The 17,914-nt window shown below is 39.1% G+C and overlaps 2 protein-coding genes across 11 annotated transcripts in view; one reads left to right on the top strand and one right to left on the bottom strand.

The window, feature by feature from the left end:
- Positions 1-10,569, top strand: part of dytn (dystrotelin) — a 23,734-nt gene extending 13,165 nt beyond the window's left edge. Inside the window, exons 1-16 of one of the 3 annotated variants that reach the window (XM_051428081.1) lie at positions 1,622-1,702; positions 1,818-1,880; positions 2,409-2,462; positions 3,287-3,361; positions 3,452-3,659; positions 4,363-4,448; positions 4,567-4,640; positions 4,719-4,790; positions 4,867-5,030; positions 8,144-8,255; positions 8,450-8,571; positions 8,641-8,800; positions 8,902-8,954; positions 9,030-9,171; positions 9,431-9,941; positions 10,119-10,569. In XM_051428081.1, coding sequence (XP_051284041.1) covers positions 1,838-1,880; positions 2,409-2,462; positions 3,287-3,361; positions 3,452-3,659; positions 4,363-4,448; positions 4,567-4,640; positions 4,719-4,790; positions 4,867-5,030; positions 8,144-8,255; positions 8,450-8,571; positions 8,641-8,800; positions 8,902-8,954; positions 9,030-9,171; positions 9,431-9,941; positions 10,119-10,225 — 1,983 coding nt within the window. In that variant the 5' untranslated portion in view covers positions 1,622-1,702; positions 1,818-1,837 and the 3' untranslated portion in view covers positions 10,226-10,569. The other 2 variants (XM_051428082.1, XM_051428083.1) reach the window with 2 other exon arrangements.
- Positions 8,225-17,787, bottom strand: zdbf2 (zinc finger, DBF-type containing 2). Of its 8 annotated transcripts, XM_051428076.1 has the most exons (15): positions 17,678-17,787; positions 14,220-14,319; positions 14,003-14,081; positions 13,898-13,964; positions 13,540-13,639; positions 13,311-13,465; positions 12,688-13,204; positions 12,498-12,617; positions 12,067-12,428; positions 11,839-11,989; positions 10,900-11,761; positions 10,072-10,196; positions 9,717-9,908; positions 9,000-9,087; positions 8,225-8,937 (listed from the first exon to the last, which is right to left on the bottom strand). In XM_051428076.1, exons 3-11 carry the CDS (start codon positions 14,079-14,081, stop codon positions 10,916-10,918), a joined length of 2,397 nt encoding a protein of 798 aa, XP_051284036.1. In that variant the 5' UTR covers positions 14,220-14,319; positions 17,678-17,787; the 3' UTR covers positions 8,225-8,937; positions 9,000-9,087; positions 9,717-9,908; positions 10,072-10,196; positions 10,900-10,915. The 8 variants fall into 8 exon arrangements, with proteins under 8 accessions (XP_051284036.1, XP_051284034.1, XP_051284033.1 ...); XM_051428074.1 differs by having other exon boundaries at positions 9,000-9,908; XM_051428073.1 differs by having other exon boundaries at positions 8,225-9,087.
- Between the last annotated feature and the right edge of the window lie 127 nt (positions 17,788-17,914).

Raw genomic sequence — 17,914 nt, 5'->3', positions numbered from 1 at the left:
TGACCATGAAGAGCTTTATAGGTGAGGAGGAGGATTTTAAATTCTATTCTACATTTTACAGGGAGCCAATGCAGAGTAGCTAGTACAGGAGAGATGTGATCTCTTTTTGTAGTTCCTGTCAGTACTCGTGCTGCAGCGTTCTGAATTAACATGAGATCAGAGGGTGTTGAATACTATGATTATAATTCCAAATACTGTGGGATCTTGACTCAACTGTACCTGAACGATCTTGATTCAACTGTACCTGAATGATCTTGATTCAACTGTACCTGAACGATCTTGACTCAACTGTACCTGAACGATCTTGATTCAACTGTACCTGAACGATCTTGATTCAACTGTACCTGAACGATCTTGATTCAACTGTACCTGAACGATCTTGATTCAACTGTACCTGAACGATCTTGACTCAACTGTACCTGAACGATCTTGATTCAACTGTACCTGAACGATCTTGATTCAACTGTACCTGAACGATCTTGACTCAACTGATACGTGAACGATCTTGACTCAACTGTACCCGATTAATTGAGGTTGTTAGTCTCCCTGTGTTGGTTTTAAGTCTCTTTGTGGTCGTTTGCATCCTCTTGCGTTTGTCTGTGGCTGAATCATAAACCCTTGGTCGGTCTACCACTGATAGATTTTGTTTTCTATGCTGACCTGAAATAATTACATTTAATCTCTTTTGTATTTTGTATTATTGTAATTATTCTATATTCACGTTTAGATATTGTTCCTACTTTTCTTCTGTGTCTGAATGAAGGATCTAAAGGTTCATCTGACGGTACTCTGAGTATTTCCTTTTAAGGATAAAGAATGAAACTTTGTATCATTGCTGAACTTTAGAGACTTGTTTTCTCTGGCTGAGGGTCTGGAGTGTCCCATGGACATTGAACTACACATTTATCCACAGACACATCGACACTCGTCTCACGTGGATGTATCAGTAGTCTGGATTCCTTTGATACTTTGACAGGAATACTGAAATATCTCAACAACTATTGGATGGATTGTGATGAAATGTGGTTCAGACATTCAGGATGAATTGTAATAACTTTATTGATCCTCTGACTTTCCCTCTAGCGCCACCATCAGGTCAACATTTGAATCTGTCCAACACTTTGGTTCATGAGCAAATACCTGCAGAACTACAGACTCCCATCAGCCTCAGCTGCACTTTGTTAGCTTGGTGATATTAGCATTTAGCTGAGAATACAGCTGACTGTAGCCTGTTAGTGTGGTTCCAAGTATCCCCACAGCCTGGTGATGATGTGATGATGTGATGAAGGTGGGAGATGACAGGCTCTGTGTGTTTTAGCGTTTATCTCAGTGCAGAAGAAGAAAAGCTCCTGTTGTTTTGTCCTTGAACGACCCAGAAACAAAGAGAGCTCAGAGCCAGAGACAATCCGCTTCAGTTCAGTCCCAAACAAAGAGCAGAGGAGGTCAGCAGCCAACACACACAGAGAGTTCACAGCTCCAGCACAGCAGCCGCATTCAAACACTTATCATCACACCATGCTCATTAAACATTCATTCAGATCAGCCGCTCGCTCAGCTTCCTGAAACAGAAACAGGACTGAAGAGTGGATGATCAGCATCATCATCATCATCATCATCATCATCGAAAACACAGTAAACACAAACTGCAACCATGAACCAAGAAATCAGTAAGATTCAGCCCATCTCCTGGCAGAGGTCAAAGGTCAATGAGCATAATCATTAATATTTCATTAATAATCATTATATTTAATATAAACAATAACAAGTGTCACAATGTGAGGTTTCTCTCTCTCATGATGTTTTTGTTCTTTAAACAGACCTCAGCTCAGTGACAGTGATGTCAGCACTCTGCCTGCTGCTGATTGGTCCGCAGACAGCAGGTGAGTGGAGCTGACAGGTGAGAAGCAGTAAGCTTCATCAATAATTTAGCAGCTGCAGTTGATCAGTTTAAAGTCCAACAGAGGAGGAAGCCGGTGAGTCTGTTTGTGTTTCTATTGATTGATTGAAATATTGATTGTTTCTGTTAATCAATATATTGACTGTTTCTGTTGATATCAATACATTGACTGTTTCTGTTTATCAATATATTTACTGTTTCTGTTGATATCAATATATTGACTGTTTCTATTGATATCAATATATTGTTTTTTTCTGTTTATCAATATATTGACTGTTTCTGATATCAATATTTTGACTGTTTCTGTTTATCAATATATTGACTGTTTCTGTTTATCAATATATTGACTGTTTCTGATATCAATATTTTGACTGTTTCTGTTGATATCAATATATTGACTGTTTCTGTTTATCAATATTTTGTCTGTTTCTGTTGATATCAATATATATATCTTTATTACTATTATTATTGATCATTTGTTCTGATTAATAAACATATTTGTTTTGTTCAGTTTGTGTTTTTAGACCGACGTCACCCGAAATCATCATGGATCTGGACAGCATCGGTAAACTGCTCTCTACTGGTTCTATACTGGTTCAATACTGTGTTCTACTGATTCTATACTGGTTCTATACTGGTTCTATACTGGTTCAATACTGTGTTCTACTGATTCTATACTGGTTCTATACTGGTTCTATACTGGTTCAATACTTTGTTCTACTGGTTCAATACTGTGTTCTACTGATTCTATACTGGGTCTGCTGGTTCTATACTGGTTCTATGCTGGTTCAATACTGTGTTCTACTGATTCTATACTGGGTCTACTGGTTCTATGCTGGTTCAATACTGTGTTCTACTGATTCTATACTGGTTCAATACTGTGTTCTACTGATTCTATACTGGTTCTATACTGGTTCAATACTTTGTTCTAGTGGTTCTATACTGGTTCTACTGGTTCTTTACTGGTTCTGTTGGTCCAATACTGTGTTCTACTGGTTCTATACTGGTTGTTTTGGTCCAATACTGTGTTCTACTGGTTCTATACTGGTTCAATACTTTGTTCTAGTGGTTCTAAACTGGTTCTATACTGGTTCAATACTTTGTTCTACTGGTTCTATACTGGTTGTATTGGTCCAATACTGTGTTCTACTGGTTCTATACTGGTTCTATTGGTCCAATACTGTGTTTTACTGGTTCTACTGGTTCTATACTGCTCTCTACTGGTTCTATACTGATCCAATACTGTGTTCTACTGGTTCTATACTGGTCCAATACTGTGTTCTACTGTTATATACTGGTTCTACTGGTTCTCTACTGGTGGTAAACTGTGTTCTGCTGGTTTTATACTGTTAAATACTTTTATTGATGTTTATTTATCGGTTCTTTCAGAAGGACTCAATGAAATCCGTCCATCCGTCTACAGAGTGTCCATGAAGCTTGTGTCTGTGCAGAAACTCTGTCACAGTCAGTCCTTTATTATGATTGTTGTTGTTGTTGTTGTTATTATATAAGTACTGCACATGAGTGGACTGCAGTGTGTTTGTTTTCCCTCAGTGGACGTCGTGTCCATTCGACACATCACAGCGGCCCTCCGCTCCCTGGTGGGCGGGGCTAAACTGTGTCACGAAGTGGGGCTTAACAGAGAGGAAGTGACCCAGATTGTGAACAGGATGTACCACAATGTGTCACAGGAAGTGCCAGGTCATGTGACTGTGGAGGCTCCAGAGGAGACGTGCAGTCTGCTGTTCAGACTGTACGACAGGTCAGTCAGAATGTATTAGTAATGATAAACAATAACGGTTCTTTTCAAACAAGCAGGAGTTCCAATAATAAAATGGCTGAATTCTATTTAGCTGCTTACTGCGATATGTTATTAATGTTAGTAGTAACACCAGTCACATAGAGTGAGACAACAGCGCCACCATGAGGCCAAACAAGGAAACACAACAGCAGCTGCATCCAGCATACTGTAAATAAACACTGACCAATCTCAGTGTTTACAGATAAACAACTTAAATCAGAACATAAACTGACAGTAAATGGTAAATTGACCTGTACTTGTATAGCGCCTTTCTCGTCTTGCGACCGCTCAAAGCACTTTTATACTACGTGCCACATTCACTCAGTGATGGTAAAGTCCATCGAACAGAAACTAACTCATTCATACACATTCGAACACCGCTGCACAGCTTTTGGGGTTCAGTATCTTGCTTAGGGATACTTCGACATGTGACATGAGGAGCCGGGGATCGAGCCACCAACGTTCCGATTGGGGGACAACCTGCTCTGCCTCTGAGCCACAGCAGCCCCATATATAAATATAAATATAAATATGAATATAAATACAATCAGTACCTGAATATATATATATTTACAATCTGTACCTGAAAATATATATAAATAATAATACATATACAATCTGTACCTGAATAATGTCTATGTATAATTATGTGTTTATGTTTCAGGACTCAGGCTGGTTGTGTTTCAGCTGCTTCTCTTCAAACTGCTCTGATTGCTCTGTGTGCTGAAACGCTGCTGCTCAAATACAGAGGTCAGTACCTGTCTGTCTGTCTGTGTGTACCTGTCTGTGTGCTGAAAGGCTGCTGCTCAAATACAGAGGTCAGTACCTGTCTGTCTGTCTTTTTGACTGTGTACCTGTCTATCTGCAGCTCTGGTGGCTGTCTACAGTTCAGGATCAGTCAGCAGGTCTGGACTCAGGTTTTTACTGCAGGACCTCAGCCAGGTAACAACAGTACAAACTACATTTCCCAGCATGCCCCTCTCCTCCCTCTAACGTGTGTGTGTGTGTGTGTGTGTTCAGGTTCCTGCGGCGGTTCAGGAAGAAGGTGTGTTCGGTGGCATAGAGGCAGCGGTGAAGTCGTGTTTTAACGGGGTGAGAAAACAACGAACCCCTGGCCGCAGCTGATTGGAGGTTGTCATGACGACACGCTGACTCCGTGTGTTTACAGGTGTTGACCCCGACGGCGAGTGAACAACATGTGTTATCATGGCTGCAGAGTGAGCCACGCTTGTTGCTGTGGTTACCCACTCTGTATCGCCTGTGCATCAGTCAGAACGTCAGTCACAGCGTCCGCTGCCACACCTGCAAGACCTTCCCCATCACCGGACTCAGGTGAGCCAACACAGACCACTAGTCAACAAGACTCTACTTTGGTTTAACTAAACTCTACTATAGTTAACTAGACTCTACTGTAGTTTAACTAGACTCTACTGTGGTTTAACTAGACTTTACTATAGTTAACTAGACTCTACTGTGGTTTAATTAGACTCTACTGTAGTTTAACTAGACTCTACTATAGTTTAACTAGACTCTACTATAGTTAACTAGACTCTACTATAGTTACCTAGATTCTACTGTGGTTTGACTAGACTCCACTGTGGTTTAACTACACTATACTATAGTTAACTAGAATCTTCTGTGGTTTAACTAGACTGTACTACAATTAACTAGCCTCTACTATAGTTAACTGGACTCCACTGGTTTAACTAGACTCTAATATAGTTAACTAGACTCTACTGTGGTTTAACTACACTCTACTGTTGTTTAACTAGACTCTACTATAGTTAACTAGACTCCACTGTGGTTTAACTAGACTCTACAGTGGTTTAACTACACTCTACTATAGCTTAACTAGACTTTGCTATAGTTAACTAGACTCTACTATAGCTTAACTAGACTCCACTGTGGTTTAACTAGACTATACAATAGTTAACTGGAATCTTCTGTGGTTTAACTAGACTGTACTGCAATTAACTAGCCTCTACTATAGTTAACTAGCCTCTACCATAGTTAACTAGACTCCACTGTGGTTTAACTAGACTTTACTATAGTTAACTAGACTCCACTGTGGTTTAACTATACTCTACTGTTGTTTAAATACTCTACTGTAGTTAAACTGGACTCTACTGTGGTTTAACTAGACTTTACTATAGTTAACTAGACTCCACTGTGGTTTAACTAGACTTTACTATAGTTAAATAGACTCTACTATAGTTAACTAGACTCCACTGTGGTTTAACTAGACTCTGTTATAGTTAACTAGACTCTACTGTTGTTTAACTAGACTCTACTGTGGTTTAACTAGACTCTACTGTTGTTTGACTAGACTCTACAATAGTTAACTGGAATCTTCTGTGGTTTAACTAGACTGTACTGCAATTAACTAGCCTCCACTGGTTTAACTATACTTTACTATAGTTAACTAGCCTCTACTATAGTTAACTAGACTCCACTGTGGTTTAACTAGACTTTACTATAGTTAACTAGACTCCACTGTGGTTTAACTAGACTATACTATAGTTAACTGTTAACTAGAATCTTCTGTGGTTTAACTAGACTCTACTATAGTTAACTAGACTCCACTGTGGTTTAACTAGACTCTACTATAGTTAACTAGACTCCACTGGTTTAACTAGACTTTACTATAGTTAACTAGACTCTACTATAGTTAACTAGACTCCACTGTGGTTTAACTAGACTATACTATAGTTAACTGTTAACTAGAATCTTCTGTGGTTTAACTAGACTCTACTGTGGTTTAACTAGACTCTACTGTGGTTTAACTACACTCTACTATAGCTTAACTAGACTCTGCTATAGCTTAACTAGACTCTGCTATAGTTAACTAGACTCTACTGTTGTTTAACTAGACTCTACTGTTGTTTAACTAGACTCTACTGTGGTTTAACTAGACTCTACTGTTGTTTGACTAGACTCTACAATAGTTAACTAGACTCTACTGTTGTTTAACTAGACTCTACTGTGGTTTAACTAGACTTTACTATAGTTAACTAGACTCCACTGTAGTTTAACTAGACTCCACTGTGGTTTAACTAGACTTTACTATAGTAAACTAGCCTCTACCATAGTTAACTAGACTCCACTGTGGTTTAACTAGACTCTACTATAGTTAACTAGACTCCACTGTGGTTTAACTAGACTTTACTATAGTTAACTAGATTCCACTGTGGTTTAACTAGACTCTACTGTGGTTTAACTACACTCTACTATAGCTTAACTAGACTCTGCTATAGTTAACTAGACTCTACTGTGGTTTAACTAGACTTTTACTATAGTTAACTAGACTCCACTGTAGTTTAACTAGACTCCACTGTGGTTTAACTAGACTTTACTATAGTTAACTAGCCTCTACCATAGTTAACTAGACTCCACTGTGGTTTAACTTATGACTCTACTATAGTTAACTAGACTCCACTGTGGTTTAACTAGACTTTTACTATAGTTAACTAGACTCTACTGTAGTTTAACAAGACTACTGTAGTTGAACTAGATTCTACTGTGGTTTAACTAGACTGTACCATAGTTAACTAGACTCCACTGTGGTTTAACTAGACTTTACTATAGTTAACTAGCCTCTACCATAGTTAACTAGACTCCACTCTGGTTTAACTAGACATTACTACAATTAACTAGCCTCTACTATAGTTAACTAGACTCCACTGTGGTTTAACTAGACTCTACTATAGTTAACTAGACTCTACTGTGGTTCAACTAGACTCTACTGTTGTTTAAATAGACTCTACTGTAGTTAAACTAGACTCTACTGTGGTTTAACTAGACTCTACCATAGTTAACTAGACTCCACTGTGGTTTAACTAGACTTTACTATAGTTAACTAGACTCTACTATAGTTAACTAGACTCCACTGTGGTTTAACTAGACTGTACTGCAATTAACTAGCCTCTACTATAGTTAACTAGACTCCACTGGTTTAACTAGACTTTACTATAGTTAACTAGCCTCTACTATAGTTAACTAGACTCCACTGTGGTTTAACTAGACTCTACTATAGTTAACTAGACTCCACTGTGGTTTAACTAGACTCTACTGTGGTTTAACTAGACTCTACTATAGTTAACTAGACTCCACTGTGGTTTAACTAGACTCTACTGTGGTTTAACTACTCTACTACAGCTTAACTAGACTCTGCTAGAGTTAACTAGACTCTACTTTAGTTAACTAGACTCTACTGTAGTTTAACTAGACTCCACTGTGGTTTAACTAGACTTTACTATAGTTAACTAGACTCTATTGTGGTTTAACTAGACTCTACTATAGTTAACTAGCCTCTATTGTAGTTTAACTAGACTCTACTTCTGTGGTTTAACTAGACTGTACTACAATTAACTAGCCTCTACTATAGTTAACTAGACTGTAGTTAACTAGACTCCAGTGATTGGATTATGTCAGGTGTGTGTGTTCAGGTATCGCTGTATGAAGTGTGTGAACGTCCACGTGTGTCAGAGCTGCTTCCTGACCGACAGACAGACGAGAAAACACAAAACTCACCATCCAGTGCTTGAATTCTGCACACAGGTAACAACACACAACAACACAGGTAACAACACACAGGTAACAACACACAGGTAACAGCACACAGGTAACAGCACACAGGTAAAAACAGGTAATTATACACAGGTAATAACCCACAGCTACAGACAGGCAGGTAGTAAGACAGACTAATAGCTACAGACAGGTTAACTTTTTAACTTTCAGTTTGTGTCTGTCAGCCCACCTGGAGAGAGTCTTTGTCCTCGTTAGTGCACAGCACTCGTAATGCCCTGTTGCCACGGCGATACACACGGAGAGAGGTTGACAGGATGTGGGCGGAGCCAGGAGAGAGTCAGAACAGGTGAGTCAGGTGTGACCCTCGTTAACTTTGTCCCGTTAATCTCCCGTTAATCAGGATTTTGTCTCCCAGTGCTCCGCCTCCCTCGGATCCCTCAGCACAATTGGCTGCCTCAGCTGTCAGTCACAGTCCCACCTCCAACAGAGATGTTTCCCATGATGCCTCAGTGCAACCGCCCTGCTCGTTTTCCTCTAAAGCTCTGCAGACTGACGAGGAGACACCAGCTCAGCAGGTGACCTCTGACCTCTGTAACCTTTCCTCAGAGGTTTGACCTGTGTTTTATACCAATATAACAGTTGTGGTTGTTGTTGTTGTTGTTGTTGTTGACGACAGGTGAAGGCGTCGGCTCTGCTCACTGAAGTCAGAAACCTGCAGAGAGACAAATGGTGAGAGAGCAGAATCAACCAGTCACAGACATTCTGGAGTTCTACCTCATCATCTTCTTCTGTGGTTGTCTTCAGGCTGTTGGAGCAGCAGCTGCAGGCGTGGCGGCTCACCGTCCAATCAGAGCAGGGCATCCTGGAGGACAGGTGTTCTGAGATGGAAGTTACCATGGAAACGCTGCGAGAACACAACCTCAGTCTGCAGGGAATGCTCACACAGGTGAGGCCAGGCCTCTATTGGAGGCTTTTAAAGGAGACCTCCGTCTAATTGGGACCCTGCTTTTGTTGGAATGAAGTGTGTGTGCCTGGGCTGACCTCTGCCCTGTATATACAGCACTGACCTCTGCCCTGTATATACAGCACTGACTTCAACAAGGTTGTAAATAAGTCTGCAATTAATAATAATAAATACAATGAATATATAAATATTTATATCAAAAAATTAATAATTGAATATTTGTTCATCTTTCCTTCTTCAGGCTCTGAACAAGATGGAGGCTCAACAACACGCCAACAACACACAACAAAGCAGCGTCAGTAAGAACATGGAGAACACTGAGAACGTGGAGAACACTGAGAACGTGGAGAACACTGAGAAAGTGGAGAACACTGAGAACATGGAGAACACTGAGAGAGAAAACGGTTTGCCAACTTCTGATGCAGATAGAAATACAGAAGATGAGGAGGAGGTGGTGCTGATGACAGAGGACGAGTGGAGCGAGGAAGAACAACAAACTCCATCTCCCACAATGCACCAGGACCTACCTCCGTCATGTGACATCCACTGTGAAGGGGGGGTGTTGGCCAGTGACAGCTTTTGCTGTCGTCCAATCAGACAGCAGGATGGCCCAGAGGAGGCGGAGCAACAGGAAGAAGACGCCTGTCTGTGTGAAGAAAAGGATTGTGGGATATGTAGTCCAGCGGAGCTGCTGCAGGAGACTGTGGAGAGACTGAAGACTGCGACAGACAGGTGGACAGAGAGACAGACAGGTGAGTTATCATGAATAAATGTGTTACATTTATAGAAAATGAAGGAAACGGTTACTTAGGTTACAGTCAGTGAACGCCGCCGTTGTTTACATGGCGGTTACTATGGTTACATGTAAATGCTGTTTTTTACATTTAAACCTGAAGTCCACACTCCTCCGTACAATGCCTTTAATTTAGTTTCAGGTGAGAGGAAGAGGGCGGAGCTTCTGGAGGCTGCAGACCAGGTGGGGGACTCGATACACCACCTGGTGGATGCTGTGAGAACAAACAGTGACACACGCTGAAGATCAGGTTATAAAAGTTGTTTATTCAACATGAACTCACCCATAATTAGATAAACAAAGTGTAAAGATATAAAAAGATATTAACAACAAACAGCAACTGAACAAAAGGTACCAGAGGCTGCTTCACCTGACAGACAGGTGTGTTATGGAAACATACAGCTGCCAACATTATAATAACATTATTTCACTTTCATTCGTGTGCATGTTTAAATTTAATTCTCATGATTTATAATATTTAAAAACAAATGTTTATTTTCTTGATGTATTAAAATGTTTAAATCAAAAGTCATCAAAAATTATTAAAATTGTTTATGCTGCAGCACAAAATAAATCTTTTAATGATTGTTTTTATTTGAATGATGTTGAATGATGAAAACAAAATGTCGGAAAACAAACTAAAATCATGACGGAGAAATTTATAAATTTAAGTTTTTGTTGCACACACAAAATGTAAAAAAAAAAATTTATTTTAATATTGACATCAACAAACTTCCATATAAGTCCAGCAGCCTCGTTTATAAACTGACACTGAAAACCACCTCATTACTCATTATTGATACTTAACATTGATACTTTATTAATGTGATCAATGTTTATGGATCATCGATCGTCCTGACTTCTGTCTGACGAGTGAAGGCACCTTTTATTTCTGAATTTATAAATGAGGCTGCTACCTGGACAGGTATCCCACTACCTTCGACTCCTGTCGCAGCCCCGCCCCCTCCGGGTCCTCCCCCGGCGGGGTGAGGGAGGGTGAGGCGAGCCTGTGGAGCCGGGGACTTTCCTGCCGGGTCCAGCCTGGCGCAGGCCTTCTCTCCTTGGCTGGGGGGGCGTGGCCTGAGCCCTGGTCCTCCTGGTGGAGGATGGGGGGCGTGTCCTTTCCCTCCTCCCCCCCCTCCCCTGCTCTGACCCGCTGTTAGGTGTATGGGGCGGGGCTTGAGTTGTCCTGCCACGCCCCCTGATTGAGACTCTACTGAGCGTGCTCAGGAGGAAACTGTTGGTGAAGGTGGCGTCTGATGACCTCTGACCTTTGACCCTAGAGGACTCTGCTGGCCCCTCCCCCAGCGGTCTGTCTGTGTTCAGGTCTGGACTCAGACTTCGAAACAGCTGACGGACGCATGGCGGTGGCGGGCTGGAGGGGGCAGAGCCCCGGCGCCACAGGAAGCCTTTGGGGGGGTTCTTGAGGATGCGGTTGCTGCTGGGGTCGTAGAACCTCACAGGAAGTTGTTTGTATTTGACCTTTAACCCCTGCAGGTCCAGCGGACGTCTCTTCTTCCTGCAGCGTTTGGGTGCAGGTGTGCCGCTGGAGGCGGGGCCTGAGGGGGAGCAGAGCAGGTAGACCACAGAGGTGCGAGGCTGAAGAGGCGTGATGATTTTTGAGTAAGACGGTGGCAGGCATCGCCATGTCTGCACATCAGGAGTCCTCTCTGCTGCATCCTGATTGGCTGCAGGGACGCTGGTGGGAGGGGCTTCTGGCTGACGGACAGCTGGAACGACCAATCGGACGGTCTGAGTGCTGTGACTGACTTTGACCACCTGAAGGAAGAAACACAGGTGATATTTAGGAACCAACAGAGAGCGACTCACATACAGAAAACTGCCCGTCATCTCACCTGACACCTGGACGCCACTCTGAAGCCCCGCCTCCTCCTCCTCCTGATGTACGCATCTTCTTCACAGTCCAATAAGGGCAGGATGCCAGTGTCTGACTCCACCTCCCTCTTCCCACCACGCCCCTTTTTGCTTTGGCTCCTCCTACCATACCTGACAGCAGATAAAACAGTACAGGTGAGTCTATACCTTTATATAAATATAACAGTACAGGTGAGTGTGTATCTTACCTGGCCAGAGACTCGCTGTCGAAGTAGCAGATGAATCTCTCCCGTCTGAACTGTTGGACCAGTTTGTTCACCTTCTCCTCGTCCTCCTGTTCAATCTGGGCCCAGGTCTTTCCCCTGAAGGATTCTGGGATATGTGCCGGGGTCGGCAAGACCTCCTCTATCGGAAGAGTCCAGAACCCCTCGCCCTTCCTGGCCCCGCCCCCTTCTCGCCGCTCGCCACGGAGGGCGGAGTCAAGCTGGCACGAGTACACCTGGTCCTCCAGGTCCACCTGAACATCCATCAGATGGTTGAGGTCGCGTTCCTCCATCTGACTCACCTGGACAGGTGTGTCCCCGAGGGTTTGTCCTCGCTGTAAAACCACCTGCACAGAACGGTTCTTTAGAATAAATAACAACAAGGTCGCCTCCCACACAGCCTCACTGACTCTTACCTGTACAGGTGAGTCCCAGTTATCACTCTGTGTTTCCACGGAGACGGGAAGGCTGAAGTGGAGGCTGTCTGTCTCCTCCTGCTGGCATGAAGTGATGCCATGACAACACATCTGGATTACCTGATGAACAACACAAACAACATGTTTACCTTCCTTTATCATTAATAAACAACAAAAAATAACAACAAACCTCCTCAATGGTCCGGTCCAGAGGGTCGCTGTGATCTGAGGAGAAGGCCTCCTCTTTATGAGCCTCCTTCCTCTCCTTCTGCCAGCTCAGCCAGGGCCTCATCCCTGAGGGGGCCTGGGGGCCGGGGTGTGCACCGGGGTGTGCACCGGGGTCTGCACCGGGGTCTGCCCCCTCTGGGGCAGAGGAGGAGGACGAGGAGTCACTGGTTTTCCTCCTGTTCGTCTTCCTGTGGGCCTTCCTGTGGACAGGGTGCGGGGTCTGTGTTTGTGTGGGTGGAGTCTGTGTGTGTTTGGGTGGAGTCTGTATGCGCCCTGCGGGGGCAGTTCCTCCTTCCTCCTGTCCTCTGATTGGTGCAGACACACTCTCTGATTGGCTGCGTACGTGGCCGTCGCCGTCAGAGCTCGGCAGGTGTTCACGGGTTCCCAGCGAGCGGCTGTCGTCCGAGAAACAGACTTCATCAAGCTCCTCCCTCGGCAACGGAGGGGCGGAGACTGACGGGAGGTCAGCGTGAGATGGCCTGACAGAGACACACGTCAACATATCAAACATACCCAGCTAACAGGTGTGTTTGTTTTAGTTAACTGGGGTCCTTGTGGCGGTGGGGGTGTGTTTGTTTTAGTTACCTGGGGTCCTTGTAGCGGTGGGGGTGGTGCTGCAGGACGTCCTGCAGGAAGCGCTCCAGCAGGGTCAGTTTGGTTTTGCTGCTGGCAGAGGAGACGGTGCTGGACCCTCGGGAGGACGCCCGGACAGAATCCAGGTGTTGGAGGCTGGACAGGTGCTGAGAGAAGAAACGCATGATGTCGTTAACGTGTCGTTGATTCTGATTGGACGGGTATTAAGGTCTGTGTGTACCTGGTCCAGGTTGCTGTACAGGACTCTGCAGTATCCACAGTAACCCTGCCTGCTGGGCACCTGACACCTGGACGGACCCGGCTGAGACTCCGCCCACATCCTGTCGACAGAAACACTCAGGTATGATCACCTCACGATCAATTAAAAACAACAACAACAACAACATCATCATCTTCTGTTTAATACAGAATAAATAAATTATTGATCAATACAGAATAAATTATTGATCAATACTGAATGAATAAATAATTGATTAATACAGATTAAAGTTTGGTTGGCAGAGGAATCTGACCTCATGACCTTCCAGGACTTCTAACATCTCTGATTAATAATGACAATAATTGACAGGTAGACTCACCTGCTGCTAGACTCCGCCCTCCTCTGGTCATCTGAGACACACACACACACACACACACACACACACACACACACACACACACACACACACACACACACACACACAGTATTATCAGTGCAGTGAATAAAATATAACCTGATGGTGTGTTTGAGTTTTTACCTTCATCAGATGAGTGTGACATCATCTGAAACACACACGTTATTAATCAATGATTATTATTATTAGAACAGAGTTCATATAATCAATATAACTGACAAGCTCTAAAACAAACAAACAAAATATAATTAATAATTAAGTTAATTATCTGTTAACGAGATCTCACCTGGAGGCAGTGCAGTCAGTGAGCTATCCCTCCAATCAGAGCGCTCCATGCTGTAACCAACGGTAACCAGGTGAGAGTTTCAGGTGGAGAGTCCATGGGCCTGGAGAGAGAGCAGTTAGCATGACATAATCTCCCAACAAACAAACACAGAAATAAACAACAAATATCTTTTGATAGCATTTAAAACACAACTATTTACTTTTATTAATTACTAACTAATCAAAGCTAATTATCAGCTAACTGCACTCAGTAAAAAGCTGCCCTCTGGGTGCCTGATTTTATCTACATTATTATATTACAATATTTGATGTATTCTAGTAATATATAAAATAATATTTGATGTATTCTAATATATAAACTAATATCTAATATATTCTAATATATAAACTAATATTTACTGTATTATAATATATTCTAATATAAACTAACAGTGATGAACAGTGAGTGTAAACTGTAATATAGTTTATATATGTTTTATATAAACTAATATCTAATATATTCTAATATATAAACTAATATTTAATATATTATAATATATAAACTAACAGTGATCCTCTGAGTGTAAACTGTAATATAGTTTATATAATATAATGTTTTATATAAACTAATATTATAATATTTTATAATATATAAACTAATATTATAACATATTATAATATATAAACTAACAGTGATCCTCTGAGTGTAAACTGTAATATAGTTTATATAATATAATGTTTTATATAAACTAATATTATAACATATTATAATATATAAACTAACAGTGACCCTCTGAGTGTAAACTGTAATATAGTTTATATAATATAATGTTTTATATAAACTAATATTATAACATATTATAATTTATATAAACTAATATTTAATATATTATAATATATAAACTAACAGTGATCCTCTGAGTGTAAACTGTAATATAGTTTATATAATATAATGTTTTATATAAACTAATATTATAATATAATATATAAACTAACAGTGATCCTCTGAGTGTAAACTGTAATAGTTTATATAATATGTTTTATATAAACTAATATTATATTATAATATAATATATAAACTAACAGTGATCCTCTGAGTGTAAACTGTAATATAGTTTATATAATATAATGTTTTATATAAACTAATATTATATTATAATATATAAACTAACAGTGATCCTCTGAGTGTAAACTGTAATATAGTTTATATAATATAATGTTTTATATAAACTAATATTATAATATAATATATAAACTAACAGTGATCCTCTGAGTGTAAACTGTAATATAGTTCATATAATATAATGTTTTATATAAACTAATATTATAATATAATATATAAACTAACAGTGATCCTCTGAGTGTAAACTGTAATATAGTTTATATAATATAATGTTTTATATAAAATAATATTATAATATAATATATAAACTAACAGTGATCCTCTGAGTGTAAACTGTAATATAGTTTATATAATATAATGTTTTATATAAACTAATATTATAATATAATATATAAACTAACAGTGATCCTCTGAGTGTAAACTGTAATATAGTTTATATAATATAATGTTTTATATAAACTAATATTATAATATAATATATAAACTAACAGTGATCCTCTGAGTGTAAACTGTAATATAGTTTATATAATATAATGTTTTATATAAACTAATATTATAACATATTATAATATATAAACTAACAGTGACCCTCTGAGTGTAAACTGTAATATAGTTTATATAATATAATGTTTTATATAAACTAATATTATAACATATTATAATATATAAACTAATATTTAATATATTATAATATATAAACTAACAGTGATCCTCTGAGTGTAAACTGTAATATAGTTTATATAATATAATGTTTTATATAAACTAATATTATAATATAATATATAAACTAACAGTGATCCTCTGAGTGTAAACTGTAATATAGTTTATATAATATAATGTTTTATATAAACTAATATTATAATATAATATATAAACTAACAGTGATCCTCTGAGTGTAAACTGTAATATAGTTTATATAATATAATGTTTTATATAAACTAATATTATATTATAATATATAAACTAACAGTGATCCTCTGAGTGTAAACTGTAATATAGTTTATATAATATAATGTTTTATATAAACTAATATTATAATTTTTATAATATATAAACTAACAGTGATCCTCTGAGTGTAAACTGTAATATAGTTCATATAATATAATGTTTTATATAAACTAATATTATAATATAATATATAAACTAACAGTGATCCTCTGAGTGTAAACTGTAATATAGTTTATATAATATAATGTTTTATATAAAATAATATTATAATATAATATATAAACTAACAGTGATCCTCTGAGTGTAAACTGTAATATAGTTTATATAATATAATGTTTTATATAAACTAATATTATAATATAATATATAAACTAACAGTGATCCTCTGAGTGTAAACTGTAATATAGTTTATATAATATAATGTTTTATATAAACTAATATTATAATATAATATATAAACTAACAGTGATCCTCTGAGTGTAAACTGTAATATAGTTTATATAATATAATGTTTTATATAAACTAATATTATAATATAATATATAAACTAACAGTGATCCTCTGAGTGTAAACTGTAATATAGTTTATATAATATAATGTTTTATATAAACTAATATTATAATATAATATATAAACTAACAGTGATCCTCTGAGTGTAAACTGTAATATAGTTTATATAATATAATGTTTTATATAAACTAATATTATAATATAATATATAAACTAACAGTGATCCTCTGAGTGTAAACTGTAATATAGTTTATATAATATAATGTTTTATATAAACTAATATTATAATATATTATAATATATAAACTAATATTATAATATATTATAATATATAAACTAACAGTGATCCTCTGAGTGTAAACTGTAATATAGTTTATATAATATAATGTTTTATATAAACTAATATTATAATATAATATATAAACTAACAGTGATCCTCTGAGTGTAAACTGTAATATAGTTTATATAATATAATGTTTTATATAAAATAAACCGAAACAGAATTTTATTTATTTTGAGTTTCCGTAACAAACCACGGGGTGACGTCACTCTGAGGTCGACCAATCAGAGCACGGCGGTAACTGCTCTGTGATTGGCTGATTGTGTGAAGCTAACTAACAGTTAGCTGCAGCGCTAACGTCTTCTGTTTGAACCCGGTTCATAAAGCCGGGTTATTTGACCCGGTTCTTCACAGCCGGGATAGCGCCGGGTTAAACCGGGCTCACAGTAACCATGGTGACGCTGCTGGCGGTGACGTGCCTCCGCCGTTACAGCCGCTGTTGGCGTTAGCAGCCGGCTAGCGGTTAGCATTACGTTAGCCTGTTAGCTGAGCGGCCTGCTTACACAGAAACCGATTGGCTAGCTCCGGTAAATAATCGATAAACGACCCGTTTGATTACCTGCTGTTGTTTGTTTGTTGTTGTTTACTTTCACACAGATTAAAGTCTCCTTCCGCCGCGCGCTGCTCCACCGCTATGTTTAGTTTCCGGTCTACCTCTTCTTCTGCTGCTCAAACTCCGGCAGGGCGGGAAACTGCCATTGACCAGCAGAGTTATACCGCCCCCAGCAGTTCAGACAGAGTACTGCACCCGTTATTTTATATACAGTCAATGGTTCATATCTATAATATATATAAA

Source organism: Dicentrarchus labrax, unplaced genomic scaffold (assembly GCF_905237075.1).
Source record: "Dicentrarchus labrax unplaced genomic scaffold, dlabrax2021, whole genome shotgun sequence".
NCBI lineage: Eukaryota > Metazoa > Chordata > Actinopteri > Moronidae > Dicentrarchus > Dicentrarchus labrax.
This window is presented reverse-complemented; position numbering and strand designations above follow the sequence as displayed.